Source organism: Mizuhopecten yessoensis, unplaced genomic scaffold (assembly GCF_002113885.1).
Source record: "Mizuhopecten yessoensis strain PY_sf001 unplaced genomic scaffold, ASM211388v2 scaffold3961, whole genome shotgun sequence".
Lineage (NCBI taxonomy): Eukaryota > Metazoa > Mollusca > Bivalvia > Pectinida > Pectinidae > Mizuhopecten > Mizuhopecten yessoensis.
Genome location: NW_018405306.1, coordinates 429188 through 445347, shown reverse-complemented (window position 1 = coordinate 445347; position 16160 = coordinate 429188). Strand labels below are relative to the sequence as shown.

The window sequence follows — 16160 nt, the reverse complement described above, 5'->3', positions numbered from 1 at the left end:
TATTTTTATCACAACTCTGTAAACACTATTTTGAATATTAGAATTATAGAAAACTTCAGTTGAAAATAATTAATTTTCAGTATATAAATATAAATCAGCGAAAATAAAAATATGGGCAATCTCCCTTTTCAGTGCTAAATCCCCATTGGAACTTAAGTTTTTACATCTCCAGTGTAAATAGTTTCCTTCATTTCTTTTGGACAACTTTTCTCTGCAATGGCCTGGAGATAGGTGGGGCACTAAAGTGTTAAGTACTTTAAAAAATTGTATCTTAACTATACTTTCATAAATTTTATGCAACAATACAACATCTGATGTCAAAATTTAACAATATTCAAAATCAAACAAATGCAATCTATTTAGTAAATCAATAGTGTATTTCCAAATTTTACTGAAAGATATGCATTTATTTCTTAACTAAAACTGCTTACCTGTAACAGGAGATGTAATCTGTACGGGCTGGGTACGTGTGCCGTTCCTGTTGGTGCCACAAAGTATAATATTTACCATTTAAACAGCATTGCAAGAGCGCATATTTTCACACCGCGAAATGTTTGAGGGTCAAAATGCAAAATTGTTAACTTCTTTTTTTTTCTTCTTTTTTTTGTTAACTTTTACAGCAACATATCCCTTAAGTACTTATAAATTCGAACTATTTAAACAAACTTGAAATGTATTACGCAACATTCAAACACTAGCATAAGTCTTCTAGAGGAAATGATATCAACTCCATATATAATACATTTGAAAGCAGACTAGATAAACACTGGATTGATCAAGAATTGTAAAGTTAAAATTCTAGCCTTAAATTTGTGATGGCCATAGGTTTCGTGTGTGTGTGTGTGTGTTTTTAGAGGTATATAAAGATCCTGTATCGGAAAATAAATTTAACTAAATTTGACTAAACTTGAATATTTTCTACTGGTCATGCTTGTTTTGTTAGATTTATCGAATCAAATTTTAAGAATCTAATACTGTAGATGAACATCCTAAAAAGAGATAATGTTAACTGCATTAACAAGGCAAAACGCAGGAAATCATGATTTAATCTTGATATATTTTTAGCTTTATTTTGCATTCTCATTACAATCCCAGGAAAATTACTTACAAGTCATATAGGCATGGATAGCAACCTCGTTCGTCTTTGTATTTATTCGATGGACATGGTTCGCACGCTGAAAATCAAAAACAGAAGTCAGACATTTACATACAGCTGTAACTGAGTAGTGATAATGAAATATAAATGAAAAACAGGTCTACATGTACAGTAAAACCTCAATATAATGCCCCTTCGTTCCCTTTGCTATCTTGCTCACTATTAACATATTTCAAGGTCACTTCCTTTATAATATATTTTTTGATTTAAACATATTTTTATTTGCATCTAATATACAAAAGGGATTGGGCACAAGTTGTCCAACTTATGTAAAGCCCTTTCCGCATAACATAATGAAATATATATATACAAGATGGCAATTTTTAAATTAATTAATATTTTCAATTAAGTTTAGTGTTACTGACAGAGAGAGAGAGACAGAGAGAGAGTGAGAGGGAGGGGGGGGGGGGGGGGGGAGGTCATAGCTTGAAGATATTTAATTTGAGATCGTGGTAGTGATCTTCATTATAATATATGATAATAACCCTTTTATAACGACAAATTTTCTGTAGAAAAATGACGGCACTATAACGTGCTTTTACTGTATATACATTGCAAACATATTATTTAAAAGTGCAAGTTAAAAAACTTTCAATTGAGATTATTAAAAAGAACTTTAATTGCTTTTCTGGTTTTGATATATCTCCCAGTGACAATCTCTTCCGGCTGACGTATCTAAGGAAGCGGCGACATTTTAGTACTTTCTTGGCAATGAGCATTGGTCCCGCTTGGTATAAAAAGCGCATTACCCATCAAACCGGTTATCATTTGTTCAACGTGTGCGTAAGGTGACACTTCTATTGACTAGATAAAAAGAAGACTTTTACGATTTTTAACCATCATTTTTTTATCAGATCAGTTAAATAAAAGCACAGCACTGAAAGAAAAAAAACACGACTAACGCAAATGCCTATCTTTCAGATAGCCAACTAGTAATAAAATCCTGTGTGAAAACACTACTAATTCCAATTATTTCCATGAGAACTGTTCAATTTTTAAATTTCACATATTTTGGAATTTTTCACGTGTTTTTCGTGTTTTTCGTGTGTGGGTGCAGTTCTATGCACGTGAAAGACCGATTTTATATTGAATTTATATTTATAAGTAACATAACTTTTATTTTGGATACAAAATTTCGAGAAAATGCCGTAAGTAATAACCAGCTTGCATTTTGGCAGTGTTTCAATGTCTCCAGGTGAGTGCGTTTGATTGTTTTGACATCGGTTGCCGATCAGGGTGCGCGGTGCATTGCATCGCAAGACGGTCAGAATGATAACCAGTTTGATAGGTAATGTGCTTTTTCTAACCAGCGAGACCCATACTCGTTACTAAGCAAGAGCAAACTAAAATATCGGCACTTCTTTAGAAACGATAGTCGGGAGAGATGGGAAAGATCTCAAAATAAGAAAAAATATCGGTTTTTTATATTATTTAAAAGCTTTTTAACTTGCACTGTCACCTTTGACGAATTTTCTCACTTGAAGTAACCTCACTGTGGAATGCAAAAGCGACATATTGAGTTCAATCAGTAAATTCTCTGAATGAAGTATTCAGTGTTACTATAGTTGATATATCCTTCCTTATTGACTAGGACCTTTTACTGTGCCTTGGTCTAGATACTCTGTAGAGGGCGTGTCTGCTTCCGTGCAATACATATGATACCGGATGCAAGAAAACGAGTGTATCAGTGAAAGCTGAATGATAACCTCACGCCTACTTTAACATATATACTCGTGTGAGCTAATACTTATGCGTACTTACATCCGGGCCAACAGGGGTGATATATATGTAAGATATATAACTTGTTTCAAAATTGTTGTAGAGTGAAATTTATATCTAATGGAGGTTTAAGTCTTTCTATGTGACTATGCTTTTGACATAATTATAAGCCGATTGTGAGAACTTTGACCTTCTTTTCCCCCCTCATATATATATATATATATATAGTATACCACATTTAAGAAAATTGATGACCATTTGCATGTTTACATTTGAGCTTTGTCTGCACAGAGATTATGGCATAATGTTGTTTTACCTTAATTCTAGAAATACAAGGGTGCTAATCACATACTCACTTCTTCGGCCCTGGAATATGTCATGAAAAACTGGCATGCAATATAAGAAGCCCAGTCTGATGTCTTTCATGAAACCGATCGAGTGACAGCGTAACAGTTACATCGACATGTATTGAAGTCTTTAATCTTCAGGTTTTTTAACAAAAATGATCTGGTCTGATTTTTATACCTGAAACCAATGTGAACCTTCGAATTTTTATGACATATTCCAGTTGTGCAGACGGGATATATGTATCGAGAGGCTACCGTTTGATTTCGAGGCTGCCTTACCCCCAGTTTTTTCGTTCATCTGCTGGTTGACATCGCAAGGGTCGTACTTTTGACAGTCACAACCAGTCTTTCCCGCATAGCAATTGGCAACGTCACAATCACAAGGTTGGCTGCAGTTTAAAACATCCCACATCCAACGGCTGCTGATAACCCCTGTCATGGAAACCATTCATTATCACTATAACCAACGGGACTCAAGTTTGCTTTTATATAGCCCTTGAATTTAGCAATGGCAAATAGGAAGTTTAATTTGTTTCGATTTAAAATATTTAAGTAAAAGAAATACCTGGCCTTTTTCTTTTAAACTAAGCAAAATTCACAGCATTTTTATCTTGTGAATCACTTTCGAAACAGAAAACGAAAGTCTGAATAAAATTCAATAAATAATTCTTGATTATCGAAACAAGTCTTCTAAAGAAGTGTTGTAAGAACGCTTTGCCTATTACAATTCGAGTACAACTTCAGAATGCTCTTTCATGTCACTCTGAATTTTCTCACATGGAAGTTCGAATTATGTAAAATAAAAAACACAATTCTCGATTATCTTCTGCCAATTATTTGCTCATTTGTCATCCTTATTCCGAACTGTTTGAATAGAACTTTTTTTTTTATTCGGGCGCAATTATATAAAACGCTCTACCCTAATATATATAAAAAAAAATGTCCAAGTCACTTAAAATGTCCAAAAAAGTATATACATGTGTATATGTAATTACTGCTGTTAACAGTTCCTTTATATAAAAAAATACTTTTTTTTTTTTTAATTCTTCTGTACACATTTTATATTCTGTTGTATATCAACACTGTACATGTATATTTGTCTGATTGCATTTTGATATATATGTAGAGGACTTCCTGTTGATAGGTACGATCCCACAAAGCGATCCTGTAGAACTTATCATCATTGTCGTATTAGTTTAATTGTATATAGCTGCTGTTTCTCATGGTTCTCTGTGTTTTTTTAAAAACCTCGAAATAAAAAAAGTTAACTTTTAGATAGAAAAGTACATTTAAGCAGATTATCGCCTTAATATTTGACGATTCATGAAAGAGTATTCTGTGTTCGAACTCAATTTCCGGTTCCGGTTATACATTAATGACAATACAAATTTTGTTAACAATTTGGATAAAGTCTTGAAACACTTAAAACCGAATATCGCTGTCATTGTTTACACTCAATATTTTGACCGTGTCACATAATTACAGCAGCTCGTTACAGTGAAATCGTGCTGAAGCATGAGACGGTTTGCTGAATACGGGCCCAGATGACACATGGCTAGACTTTAAAAGACATTCAATTAATAGACAAAAGGAACTTTGATGAAAACTCACCTTTCTTTTTACATTTGTCAGGGTAAGCGCTGAAACAACTGTGAAATACTTTATCACCCCTTGAGGATATATTGTAAAGCTGTACTTTATTCTGTGGACAGAGTTCACATTTATCACGCTCTCCATCCAGGTCACAGGAAATAATCTGAAAACCTGTGCAAAGACGAAACATGTGAAATTCGGTTAAGTTAACGCTACTGCATATTGAACGCATACATATACGCTGACGAGTCTTTCACGTTCCGCCATTTTCTTAAAGGGGTTCCCGAGCTATTTTTTGAGATGTTTGAATTTTAAGGAAATAATTCTTCTAAAACATTTCCCCAAATATTGCGAAATTGGAAAATGATTTTGTCTGCAAATTATGTGATAGAAATTACCATGCAGTAAATAGTTTTTTACACATTCCTTAGTATACCATCAGTAGCAAAATTAAACAACACAATATATTTTGTTAACTTCAAAATGCATTGTTGAGGAATTTACGTCCGAAAAAAGCACACAGGGAAATTATCCAGGGCTTGTGTTAGATCTATTATTGTTCGTTTCTTCTAAACTTAACCATAATCAGTTGATTCACAAAAAAAATAATTTTTACGGATATCAACAATAAATATCTCAATAACTTTAATATTTAACAATACCAATATTCCAAATAAAATCACCGAATAATTATCCAATTATATGCAGAATTTGATCAAAAAAGTCTTGTTACATTGTAATTATAGATTGTTTTCAGGGTTTGTCGTGAAAACAACTTTCTCATAGCGAGCACGTGGATAAAATCGAGAGGCCACCACGTGCGAAACAATGTTCTTGATAAACGTTATGGTATCAAGAAAAAATTCTGCATTCGCAATTTTTGATGATTTTTACCTGATTCCCGGATGAAATGTTAGAGAAAAGGACTCAGTCTTTCAGTAGCTGTGTGGGGTAGGGGAAATGCTACCCTTGAATGTAGAATGTCAGCTAAGGACATCGGCAAAGCCTCCGTTCTGACCGTAATTCTACACCCTTAGCAGAATTGCTCTGCTCTCCTTACAATTAATATAATATACTATTTCAGTATAACCCAATCCCACCCATAATAAATACATGTACTATAGACATGTTACAACCTTTATAATATCTTCGTACATTCAAATATGTATTTAGAGATCCCCTTTGAGAGGTTTTTAAAAGCGTTGTCTTATCTTAGGTTCAGTAAACATAAAAAAAACTTAACTGAGGGTTTTTAAACTGGATCCACTGGATTAATGAAACCATTCTCATGGTCAAGCATGAATTCTGTGCTCAAACTAACTTTCTTGCAACTCGCTTAATTCTTGTGAAACAGCCAAATGTCAATTGTAAATATTGAAAACGGTATTCGGCTTTAATTCTCCCTGAAATTCTTCTAAATCATTGAGAAAATATAGATTTTCATTCATTTATCACCGGAACAAGAAATTTGGCTTGAGCACAGAATTTGAGTCTGAGCATGATAATGGTTTAATGAATACTGGCCCTGGTCTTTTAACACATAGCATCTGAAAAGACCGCTTGTCCTTCGGCTACGTTTGATTGTAAGAAAACATACAAGGAACTATATATATATGTACTTACCTGGAGAACAATTTACTGGAAGACAGGTTTTACTTAAAGTCCTAGTGGCCATACCACAGATCTGTAACAAGTTAAAAAAATCTTCTTAATGATACACAAAATTTGATATGGCGCCCTATCTAGCTAGAATTAGCCACTTTATAACGCTTTACGATACCTAGATGTGCAATTTATACAAGCAATACAATTAGCATATACGTTAATCGAAACAATTTTTAAGGAGTTCGTTGAAGCTGCCTTATCAGACGCTAATTACTCGTGTATGCCACCTGGCTAATATCTAATAGAATCTAATCTAATACTTAAAGTAGCATTTGTTTGTGAACAATTTATCAAGTAACTTACTATTTGTAAATAAATTAGGATGTCCAGTATGCTTCTACGTATACATGGAGAAACCAACCGAAGGTCATCAACCAATGAAAAAGTAACTGACCAATGGTCATCTTCTACCAGTGCAATACAAACTCTCCGATAGTCATCTACCTACATGTATACAGTGTAGTAGATGACCAATACCAATTGTGACGTGAAAGCCTCTGTTATGTAACTATAACAGTGCCATACTTATATCTATGTGGTGGGGTGGGGTAGAATCTGTCGATATGTAATTTTGGGTTGGGGATGGGGTGGGATGGGGTGGGTGTGGGTGTGTGAGTGCGTGAGTGATGGTGAGGGTTGGTTGTGTGTGTTTTAAACACATCTCTCATACATGTATCGTATCTTATGCCCTTCCTGTCTCATGTCAACACGTTTCCGGAAACACTAGAAACAAACATTCACTGCACGCAGAAAATCCGATGTAACTTTCATATAATATTCTGAAATTCTTAGCATTTGGAAACATCCAAATGAATCATTTCCTCAGATTACTCACATTATCTCGCATTACCTTCAATTCACATTACACCAAAACGTCATATCAGTATGCACATAAACTGACATCAATACAAAAAGGCAAGAAATAAATCATGTAAAAATACTGCGTCGTGATCCAGTAAAACCCGTGCTCAGGAGGCCTACAACTTGTTGTATCAACATATAATTAAGCAGGGAAAGGATATTATGTCATTTTAACAATAGAAATAAACCATCTTTTAGTGAGATTTTGTGAATTTTCTACAACTAAAGTAGGAAATTGGCGTATCGTGTGGTTTGGCATACACTGCAAAGGAATGATATCAAAGTTTAGTCCGTGGACATACTGACTTGTGCAAGTCTATTTATTATGCACTAGATATTCATAAAGAAGTCGGAAAAAAACTGAGTATTTATTAATATACCATTTTGTCGCAACTTTATCCAAAACAGGTAACTTACTCTAAAGAATTAAGCAATGGGGTGAAAGAAAAATAAAGGATTTTTTTGAAAATCTAAATGCAGATAAAATTAAAACTTTTGAAGAAATAATTGACCAATGGATACACCGGAGTCTGAATATAGTGAAGTACTTTAAACCATTGCTTAGTCCGCATTGGGTACCTGTACAGGATTTTTTTTAAACTACTGACTACGTTGTAAGTACTGACAAACTACTGACTAAGTACTGACAAACTACTGAAAAACTACTACCAAACTACTGACAAACTACTGACTAACTACTGACAAACTACTGACAAACTACTGACTTACTACTGACAAACTACTGACTTACTACTGACAAACTACTGACTGGCTACTGACAAACTACTGACTTACTACTGACAAACTATTGACATACTACTGACAAACTATTGACATACTACTGACAAACTACTGTCTTACTACTGACAAACTACTGACTAAATACTGACTAATTTCTAACAAACTACTGACAAACTACTGACAAACTAACAAACTACTGACTTATTACTGACAAACTACTGACTCAGTACTGACAAACAACTGACAAACTACTGACAAACTACTAACAAACTACTGACAAACTACTGACTTACTACTGACAAACTACTGACTTACTTCTGACAAACTACTGACTTATTACTGACAAACTACTGACTAAATACTGACAAACTAACAAACTACTGACAAACAACTGACAAACTACTGACAAACTACTAACAAACTACTGACAAGCTACTGACTTACTACTGACAAACTATTGACTTACTACTGACAAACTACTGACTTATTACTGACAAACTACTGACTAAATACTGACTAATTCCTGACAAACTAACAAACTACTGACTAAATACTGACTTATTCCTGACAAACAACTGACAAACTACTGACAAACTACTGACTTACTACTGACAAACTACTGACTTATTACTGACAAACTACTGACTAAATACTGACTAATTCCTGACAAACTACTGACAAACTAACAAACTACTGACAAACAACTGACAAACAACTAACAAACTACTGACAAACTACTAACAAACTACTGACAAACTACTGACTAACTACTGACAAACTACTGACAAACTACTGACAAACTACTGACTTCTTACTGACAAACTACTGACTTATTACTGACAAACTACTGACTAAGTACTGACAAACTACTGACTAACTACTGACAAACTACTGACTTACTACTGACAAACCACTGACTAAGTACGGACAAACTACTGACAAACTACTGACAAACTACTGACAAACTTCTAACCCTCAACTAACAAACTACTGACTAAGTACTGACAAACTGCTGACTAAATACTGACTAATTCCTGACAAACTACTGACAAACTAACAAACTACTGACTTATTACTGACAAACTACTGACTAAATACTGACTAATTCCTGACAAACTACTGACAAACAACTGACAAACTACTGACAAACTACTGACAAACTACTGACTTATTACTGACAAACTACTGACTTAATACTGACAAACTACTGACTTATTACTGACAAACCACTGACTAAGTACGGACAAACAACTGACAAACTACTGACAAAATACTGACAAACTACTGACAAACTACTGACAAACTTCTAACCCTCAACTGACAAACTACTGACTAAGTACTGACAAACTACTGACTTACTACTGACTGCAGTTCGAAAAGTTCGAAATCTTGGTTTATACATCCTCTATACTCCAGGGGTTACGCTCACTTCCGTTCGCTGCACCCCTTGATATGTCATTGCAAAATTGAAGGCTCGGTGTGAACCTCTGTGTTGATAAGACAGGAATACTCTTTGATGTACATCAAAAGAAGCTGACGGTCACGTAACGGTAACAATTGACGGGCTATGTTCAAAAGATATCAGCCTTGCGCTTGGTCAAGATTTTTTTTTACCCGAGACCAATCAAACAGCTATATTCGTGCCTTCAATTTGTTACATTGTATGACATATTCCAGGGGTGCAGAGAGCGAAAGTGACCGTAGCTAAAAATATATGTTAGAAATATCCTTTACTTGGTATATGTATGTGCTATCTTATTGTTTAATGTCTGATTAAACGCCCACCGCCTACGTCCTCACAGCGAGCTAGCGGCAAATTGAATATTTGAGACGACGTTGTAAAGGGCAGTATCATCCTCGAAGTTCAAGAGCATCCTCGATACTCCAGCGGTTGCGCTCACTTACGCTCGATGAACCTCTAGGATATGTCAAAGCAACATTGAAGGCACATAGATTGTTGTTTTTTTTTATTGGTATCCGATAGAAAAAAACGGACCGATCGCCAGACTGATACATGTCCTTTGAATGTCACAAAAAAGCGACGTCCGCAAAAATAGAATTTGCATACATTGAAACCCCAAGCAAATGACATTACCTACTTGAATGTCAGTAATTCATTTAATTCAGAAAGAATATTTTAAACAAATATTAACATGTAAGACCTAATATTATTAAGATTAACGAACTAATGAACTCCAAATACGTACATTGAAAAGATCTCTGCATTTCTTATAATGTTTTGATTAAACAATATGTACCCTATGAATGGCATTAATAATATTGATAAGATTGTGATTGTATGACTAATGAAAAACTTTATTGTATATTATGCTGTAAGTATGCTTCACTGTTCTTTGCATATATTGTAAAGAGAATAAAACTGAATTGTGCTAAAACCCATTCTCGAAAACCTAGGGATAACAGTATCTTCAACCCTGGATATACCATGATAAAATCGAAGGCATGGAACGCGCCACCTGGGGGATAAGACAAGCTAGACTAATTTGACACTTTAAATGTACATAAAAAAAACTGCGCGGTAGCGTAACGGTAAAATTGACTGGTTTTGAAGTCGGGTGTCGCTCCTGAAGTCGATCAAATAGCTGACACCGTGCATTCGATATCGCCATTACATGAGGTACAGAGAACGTAAGTGGTCGTAATCTCCACAATATCGAGGATGACCAATACCTTGATATTGAACACGTGACTTTTACATGCCAAAAGCAAATCTAACAAGGTAGTTGTGCGCATTATATATGTATATCATAATTTACCCGTGTTGTACAGTATCAAGAACCAACAGCTGTCAACTTCCGGATCAAAATAAGTAGAAAAGGTTGGATATCCTAACCAGGTTTCTACTTGTGGGGATTTTTTAATTAATCAAAATTTCCATCAAGTCGCATGCTTTGTAAATTATAAGTCCTGTATTGTATTGTTTTCAGCCCATTTACTACTTGAGTCATTTATACACTGTGTAATGTTAAGTGAGTGATTTTTTAACATTAATTAAACATGGTGGTTTTTTTACATGTTTAAATTCATTTTTATTTAAGTTTAATGTTCTAGTTGATTAATAAGTTTAGGGAATTTGTTAACGTTTTGTTAGTGTGGTCGGGTGGCACAGTGGATTACGCACTTGCCTTTCATCAAGGCGGCCGGGGTTCGATTCCCGGATTGGGCGTGAAAAGGTAGGGGGCCACCTGCCCGACCACGTGGGTTTCTCCGGCTACTTTGGTTTCCTCTGACATTAAGACCCGCTCTGCGCATTAACATCTGGGCCAACAATAGTGAATAAGTTATTTTTGTAGAGCTTGTTCCATAGTTGTTGTACACTGAATAAAAGTTTATATTTTTGTGAATTGACATGACCAATAATATACTATATATTTCTCTATTCATTTGTTTACGTCTCAACTGATTTCATAATACAAACATAAATGCAAATATCAACGCACACATTAAAGAATGATCGTTATTTATATAAAGTACAACACTCACTAATGAATGGTTTGATCCGAGGTACATACAAACACGCTTCCTTAGAGGATCACGTGATCCATCTAACTAAGAAACTGTTAGTTTAATTACGCCTTCACTAAAACGTATTCATTTTATTTAGCAATGATATTAAAATATGCATGTGACTTATCAAATAGAAATAGCATTCAGTTTAATTAAATCTATATCTATTGATAGTCTAAATCTCTATTGTTAAATTAAAAGTATGCTAATACAGTAATTACCCTTGACATCTATTTCTAAAAGGCTAAAAGGCTATGGACATTATTTCCAGGAAATAGAGCATTCAGAATTTACGGACTATAACTAAAAAAAAAAAACGGGTTAGCTTTAAACAAACGGATTACTTTTAATACTTTGAAAAATAATATGCATATATAGATATATATCAATAGTGTACGCGTATACATTTACGCACTGTTTCTTGTACTGTGCATGTATGGTGAGAGAATGGTACCGAGAGAATAGACCTACAGTTAGTCCGAATTATTCTGACGTTTTATCGACTTTTTTCATATCGGTCTGTCGTCGGTTAATCGACGACAGACCGATATGAAAAAAAGTCGTTAAAACGTCAGAATAATTCAGACTAACCTACAGTATTCAACTGTATGTCGTAAAAGCCGGGTAATGTGGGCCCCCTTGTTGAATCGTGGTTTTCTTCATTGTCTCCTGCTTAGAAGATATTGAAGAAGATTGATCTGCTGCTTCTAACTCATCACTTAAGATCTACGTATTTTCTCATCTCTCACTTCCCTATTCTCTTATGTCAACAGTGTCTCCCTAGGTACTCGTCTTTATGTGATCTTGGCTGTTGTGTTGACTTTAACACTCGAACAAACAAACATCACTACTTCGTTCAAAAGATACTGATGAGTCGGAAGACATATAGTAATAGCAATAAAAAAAACCTCACCATAAACAGGACAGCAAGCATATCCAGTAGGCGAATCTGAGGTAGTGGTCCAGGACTAAAAATGTCCGATTTCATCTCGTCCTTAGAAAACCTGTAAATAATACAGTATGTTTATATTCTTCACATATCAATCACATTAAGAGAATTAACAATTTACACAATTTTGATGAAAGTCAAAACTCCGAAAACGAAATCTTTTTAAGGATAGTTCAATACCAATTATCCAATTGGCTTGTTTTTTAATTAATGACTTACTTAAATACGGACACTCTATACTCTTAGTGTGTCTGGGATGATATACAGCTGGACTCCTCAGTAGCCGTGGAAAGTTTGTATACACAATGATGTAAATTTCTCCCGAAAATACACACAACCCGGAAATTGTGTTATGATTGCATTGCGACGTAAACAATATATTCCAAGTATTACACATAAACATGCGCACATGGGCTTCAAAGTATGAGGTTTTTTCCTCTACCACGAATCAATTATCTGTCTAAAGTCTACAGGCGTTTTACTGGGCGTAACCACAACTGGAAGTTCCGGTTGCCGGATTCACAGAGTAATAACAGTGTGTTACTTGTTACTTTTCAGACACCTATATGTTCTCAAGACTACGTATTCCTATCACGTGGTAATATGTTGCAAACACCTCATTATACTTCAACCAGTTGATTGCTGTAGCTGAATTATCTCTATAATGATTTTATTTAATTGTTATCACTACTTATTTATTTATTTAGATATTTCTATCATATTTTGCAAATATCTTTTCGCTTCTTTTTTACATCTTCTATTGCTGAAAAGTGTATACAGCCTTCCCGGATTGATCTTCGGGATGCTACTATGTGTGTGTACGTGACAAAAGCATATACTCAATACTCAAGGGGTAATGCTCACTTTCGCTCGCTGCACCCCTGGAATATGTCATAGCAAATTGAAGGCTCGGTGTGCGCCACCTTGTTGATGAGACGAGAAGACTTGTTCGATCCTTTGGTGTACATCAAAAGAATCTCGCGTCCACATAACAATAAAAGTTGACTAACTTTGAAGTCGGGTGTCGCTCCTTGTAATCTTCAAAAGACAGGTATCAGCCTAGCGATTGGTCAGGTTTTTTTTACTAGAAACCAATCAAACAGCTATCTTCGTGCCTTTAAGTTTGCTATGACACATTCCAAACAGACAATTAAGTGTTTATGATATTATCATATCAATTTCTTTCCCCCCAAAATCAAAAATTACCTAACCTCACATACACAGAAAAGCTACAAGTCCAACAGGTAACTTTCTCACAGGTAAGTTACCTGTGGGATAAGTATTTTTTAAATATATATATCAACACTTTTCTTTGTTCTCTAAAAGGTGGGGGGAATTGAGAACATCCATTCCAGGGGTGCAGAGAGCAAAAGTGAGCGTAAACACAACATTACAAATGTGCTTTCTCTGAATTTCCGAATGACGTTTACATTCATTAATTCAATGTACTGTTGAATCATAGGAACCGAGTCATATGTCATTTATTGTAAGCTCCGCCCCTCGAGTACGATAACTGACATATTGCGAGGACTATGATCTAACTGACTTGTCGCATAAAGTGTCTCATAACAATTTAAAGAGAAAAAATTGGTCATGTCGGACTTGGTCTCAAACTTAAGGCCATGTTTGGCACACGATGACTTTGACGACCTGGACGGTATTCATTTGTCTCAGTTGCAATTGATGACTCGCATTGAAAGTGAACAAAAACCTCACTGAAACTGTGATAGAAGACCAAACTCCTGCCGATTTCGGAATGTGACCCTTTTTTACTATCGGCGATCAAAGATGAGAGGTAAATACCCGTTAAAAGCCGCTTCCCGGATCCCATTGGAAGGAGAAAATGGTATAAATTGAGAGCGCTAAATGTAAAAATGATAATACTAAGCCTACTTATGTGACAGAAAAGTACAAGGTATCCATTTGCTGATATTTCTAATATGGCCAGAAATGTGTTTCACAATTGCCATTTGTCTTTCAATTACAAGACGGACTAGTTCATGTTAAAAGTTTAAGTTACAAAACGGGAAAAAAGATAGACCGCAGAACCTGGAAAGGTGAAATTTTTTGAATTTGTTTGCAATAATGTTGCTGAATAAAATGTGTTTGGTATGAATAAAACTGTTTAAAAAAAGTTGGTTATAATATAGCTACATCAGTTAAATGACACGTCTATGTGACAACGATGTTTAGTACTTATCAGATGCCTCACATTCTATAGAAGATATCTGCTGTGGTTCATGTACCATATTTTCGACTTTGTTAAGACAGTGTCCCGTAGAACACTGCATCTCCCAGAAACTGGATTTTTATGAAACTTGGTATTTCCTGACCGTGTAACTTTTAATATATCTTTTTTCCCTAATAAATTATATGGTTTTGCATGTGTAAATACTTATTTCTTTTCATTTATATGGCAATAAGATCAGACATAATAAAGTCGTTTTCCTATAAATATAGTACTTAAAATACATAAACCAAATTATATAGACTATCGATCTGTTAAAACATTAAAATATATGCTTTATGTTATCCAAAAATAGTTTGGCAAGGGAGCTAACTTATACTAATATAAACAGGTTCATGATCCGAGATATAACTTAGATAGGGCCGGAATCGACAGTACTTTAATTACACTGTATTTATATTGTTTATATTATGAACTAGACAAATATTTAAATTTTTACAATCTCAAAATAAACAAACCAATGACTCACGCTCGACCACAGAGCGCCGTCTGTTAGTTTTTATTATGGCCGTCTTTGTGGCTCGGCTGTAAACATGTAATAACCCTGTCAACCTAGACCATCAGATAATCTATTTATAAACCATTTGTTTTACACCACGTCCCAAAAAACTAAATCAATGCAGCTAGATATAGGTTGGTTATTATAAATAGAATTAATCTATATTTTGTCAAGTTAACTAGACTTTCGTATGAATTTCAGCCCACTGGAAATTCGAGTTTTCCGGGGAATTTCATTTTCCCGTAAATTTCATAGTTCAAATTTAGAAAAAAAATAACCTTCCATTATATTTTAATTCTTTTTATGTTATGATTTATCCATTCCAGATATAAGGCTATTCCAGTTAAATGTTACTGTTTTCATTGTTGAATCGCGTCACAATGAATGGTGCTGGGTAAGAGTGCGAGAGTTCTAAGTATATATATATATATATATATATGGGTGTCATCTTCGCTAGCGAAGGTGAGTAGGTAGATCGTACCGGATCAACCCTTGGCTAGCGAAGATGTGTGTGTGTGTGTGTGTGTGTGTGTGTGTGTGTGTGCCACAGGGGCAAGGCACACACCAACCCCCGACCCCTATATGATAATATAGTATTACTGACTTAGATATCTAATCTAATTCCGTAATAGTACCAAGCTGGGTGGTGGGTTGGTCTGTACCTTGCCCCTGTGATGTGGCAGTGTATGTCGGCCTATCTGAAATACTTAATTATAATTGAACGTTTATCATTGTAAGACATCTGTCACTTCTTTTCTTCTTGTACTTTAATTGAATAGTCAGCATTATTAATAATTAAATTGATCCAGAAAGGGGTCGGGGTTGTGGAGGGGGTTGAAGAGAGAGAGAGAGGG

The 16160-nt window shown here is 34.9% G+C and overlaps 1 protein-coding gene across 2 annotated transcripts in view; it reads right to left on the bottom strand.

Annotated features, from left to right (window-relative positions):
- LOC110448254 overlaps nucleotides 1–16160 on the bottom strand; it is a 32286-nt gene that overhangs the window by 6255 nt on the left and 9871 nt on the right. The window contains exons 1-7 of one of the 2 annotated variants that reach the window (XM_021494417.1): nucleotides 12779–13076; nucleotides 12524–12614; nucleotides 6439–6499; nucleotides 4834–4986; nucleotides 3502–3654; nucleotides 1109–1175; nucleotides 432–478 (exon numbers count right to left, since the gene is read on the bottom strand). In XM_021494417.1, coding sequence (XP_021350092.1) covers nucleotides 432–478; nucleotides 1109–1175; nucleotides 3502–3654; nucleotides 4834–4986; nucleotides 6439–6499; nucleotides 12524–12598 — 556 coding nt within the window. In that variant the 5' untranslated portion in view covers nucleotides 12599–12614; nucleotides 12779–13076. Of the gene's footprint in view, nucleotides 1–431; nucleotides 479–1108; nucleotides 1176–3501; nucleotides 3655–4833; nucleotides 4987–6438; nucleotides 6500–12523; nucleotides 12615–12778; nucleotides 13077–16160 lie in introns of those variants that run through there. The other variant, XM_021494419.1, reaches the window with a different exon arrangement.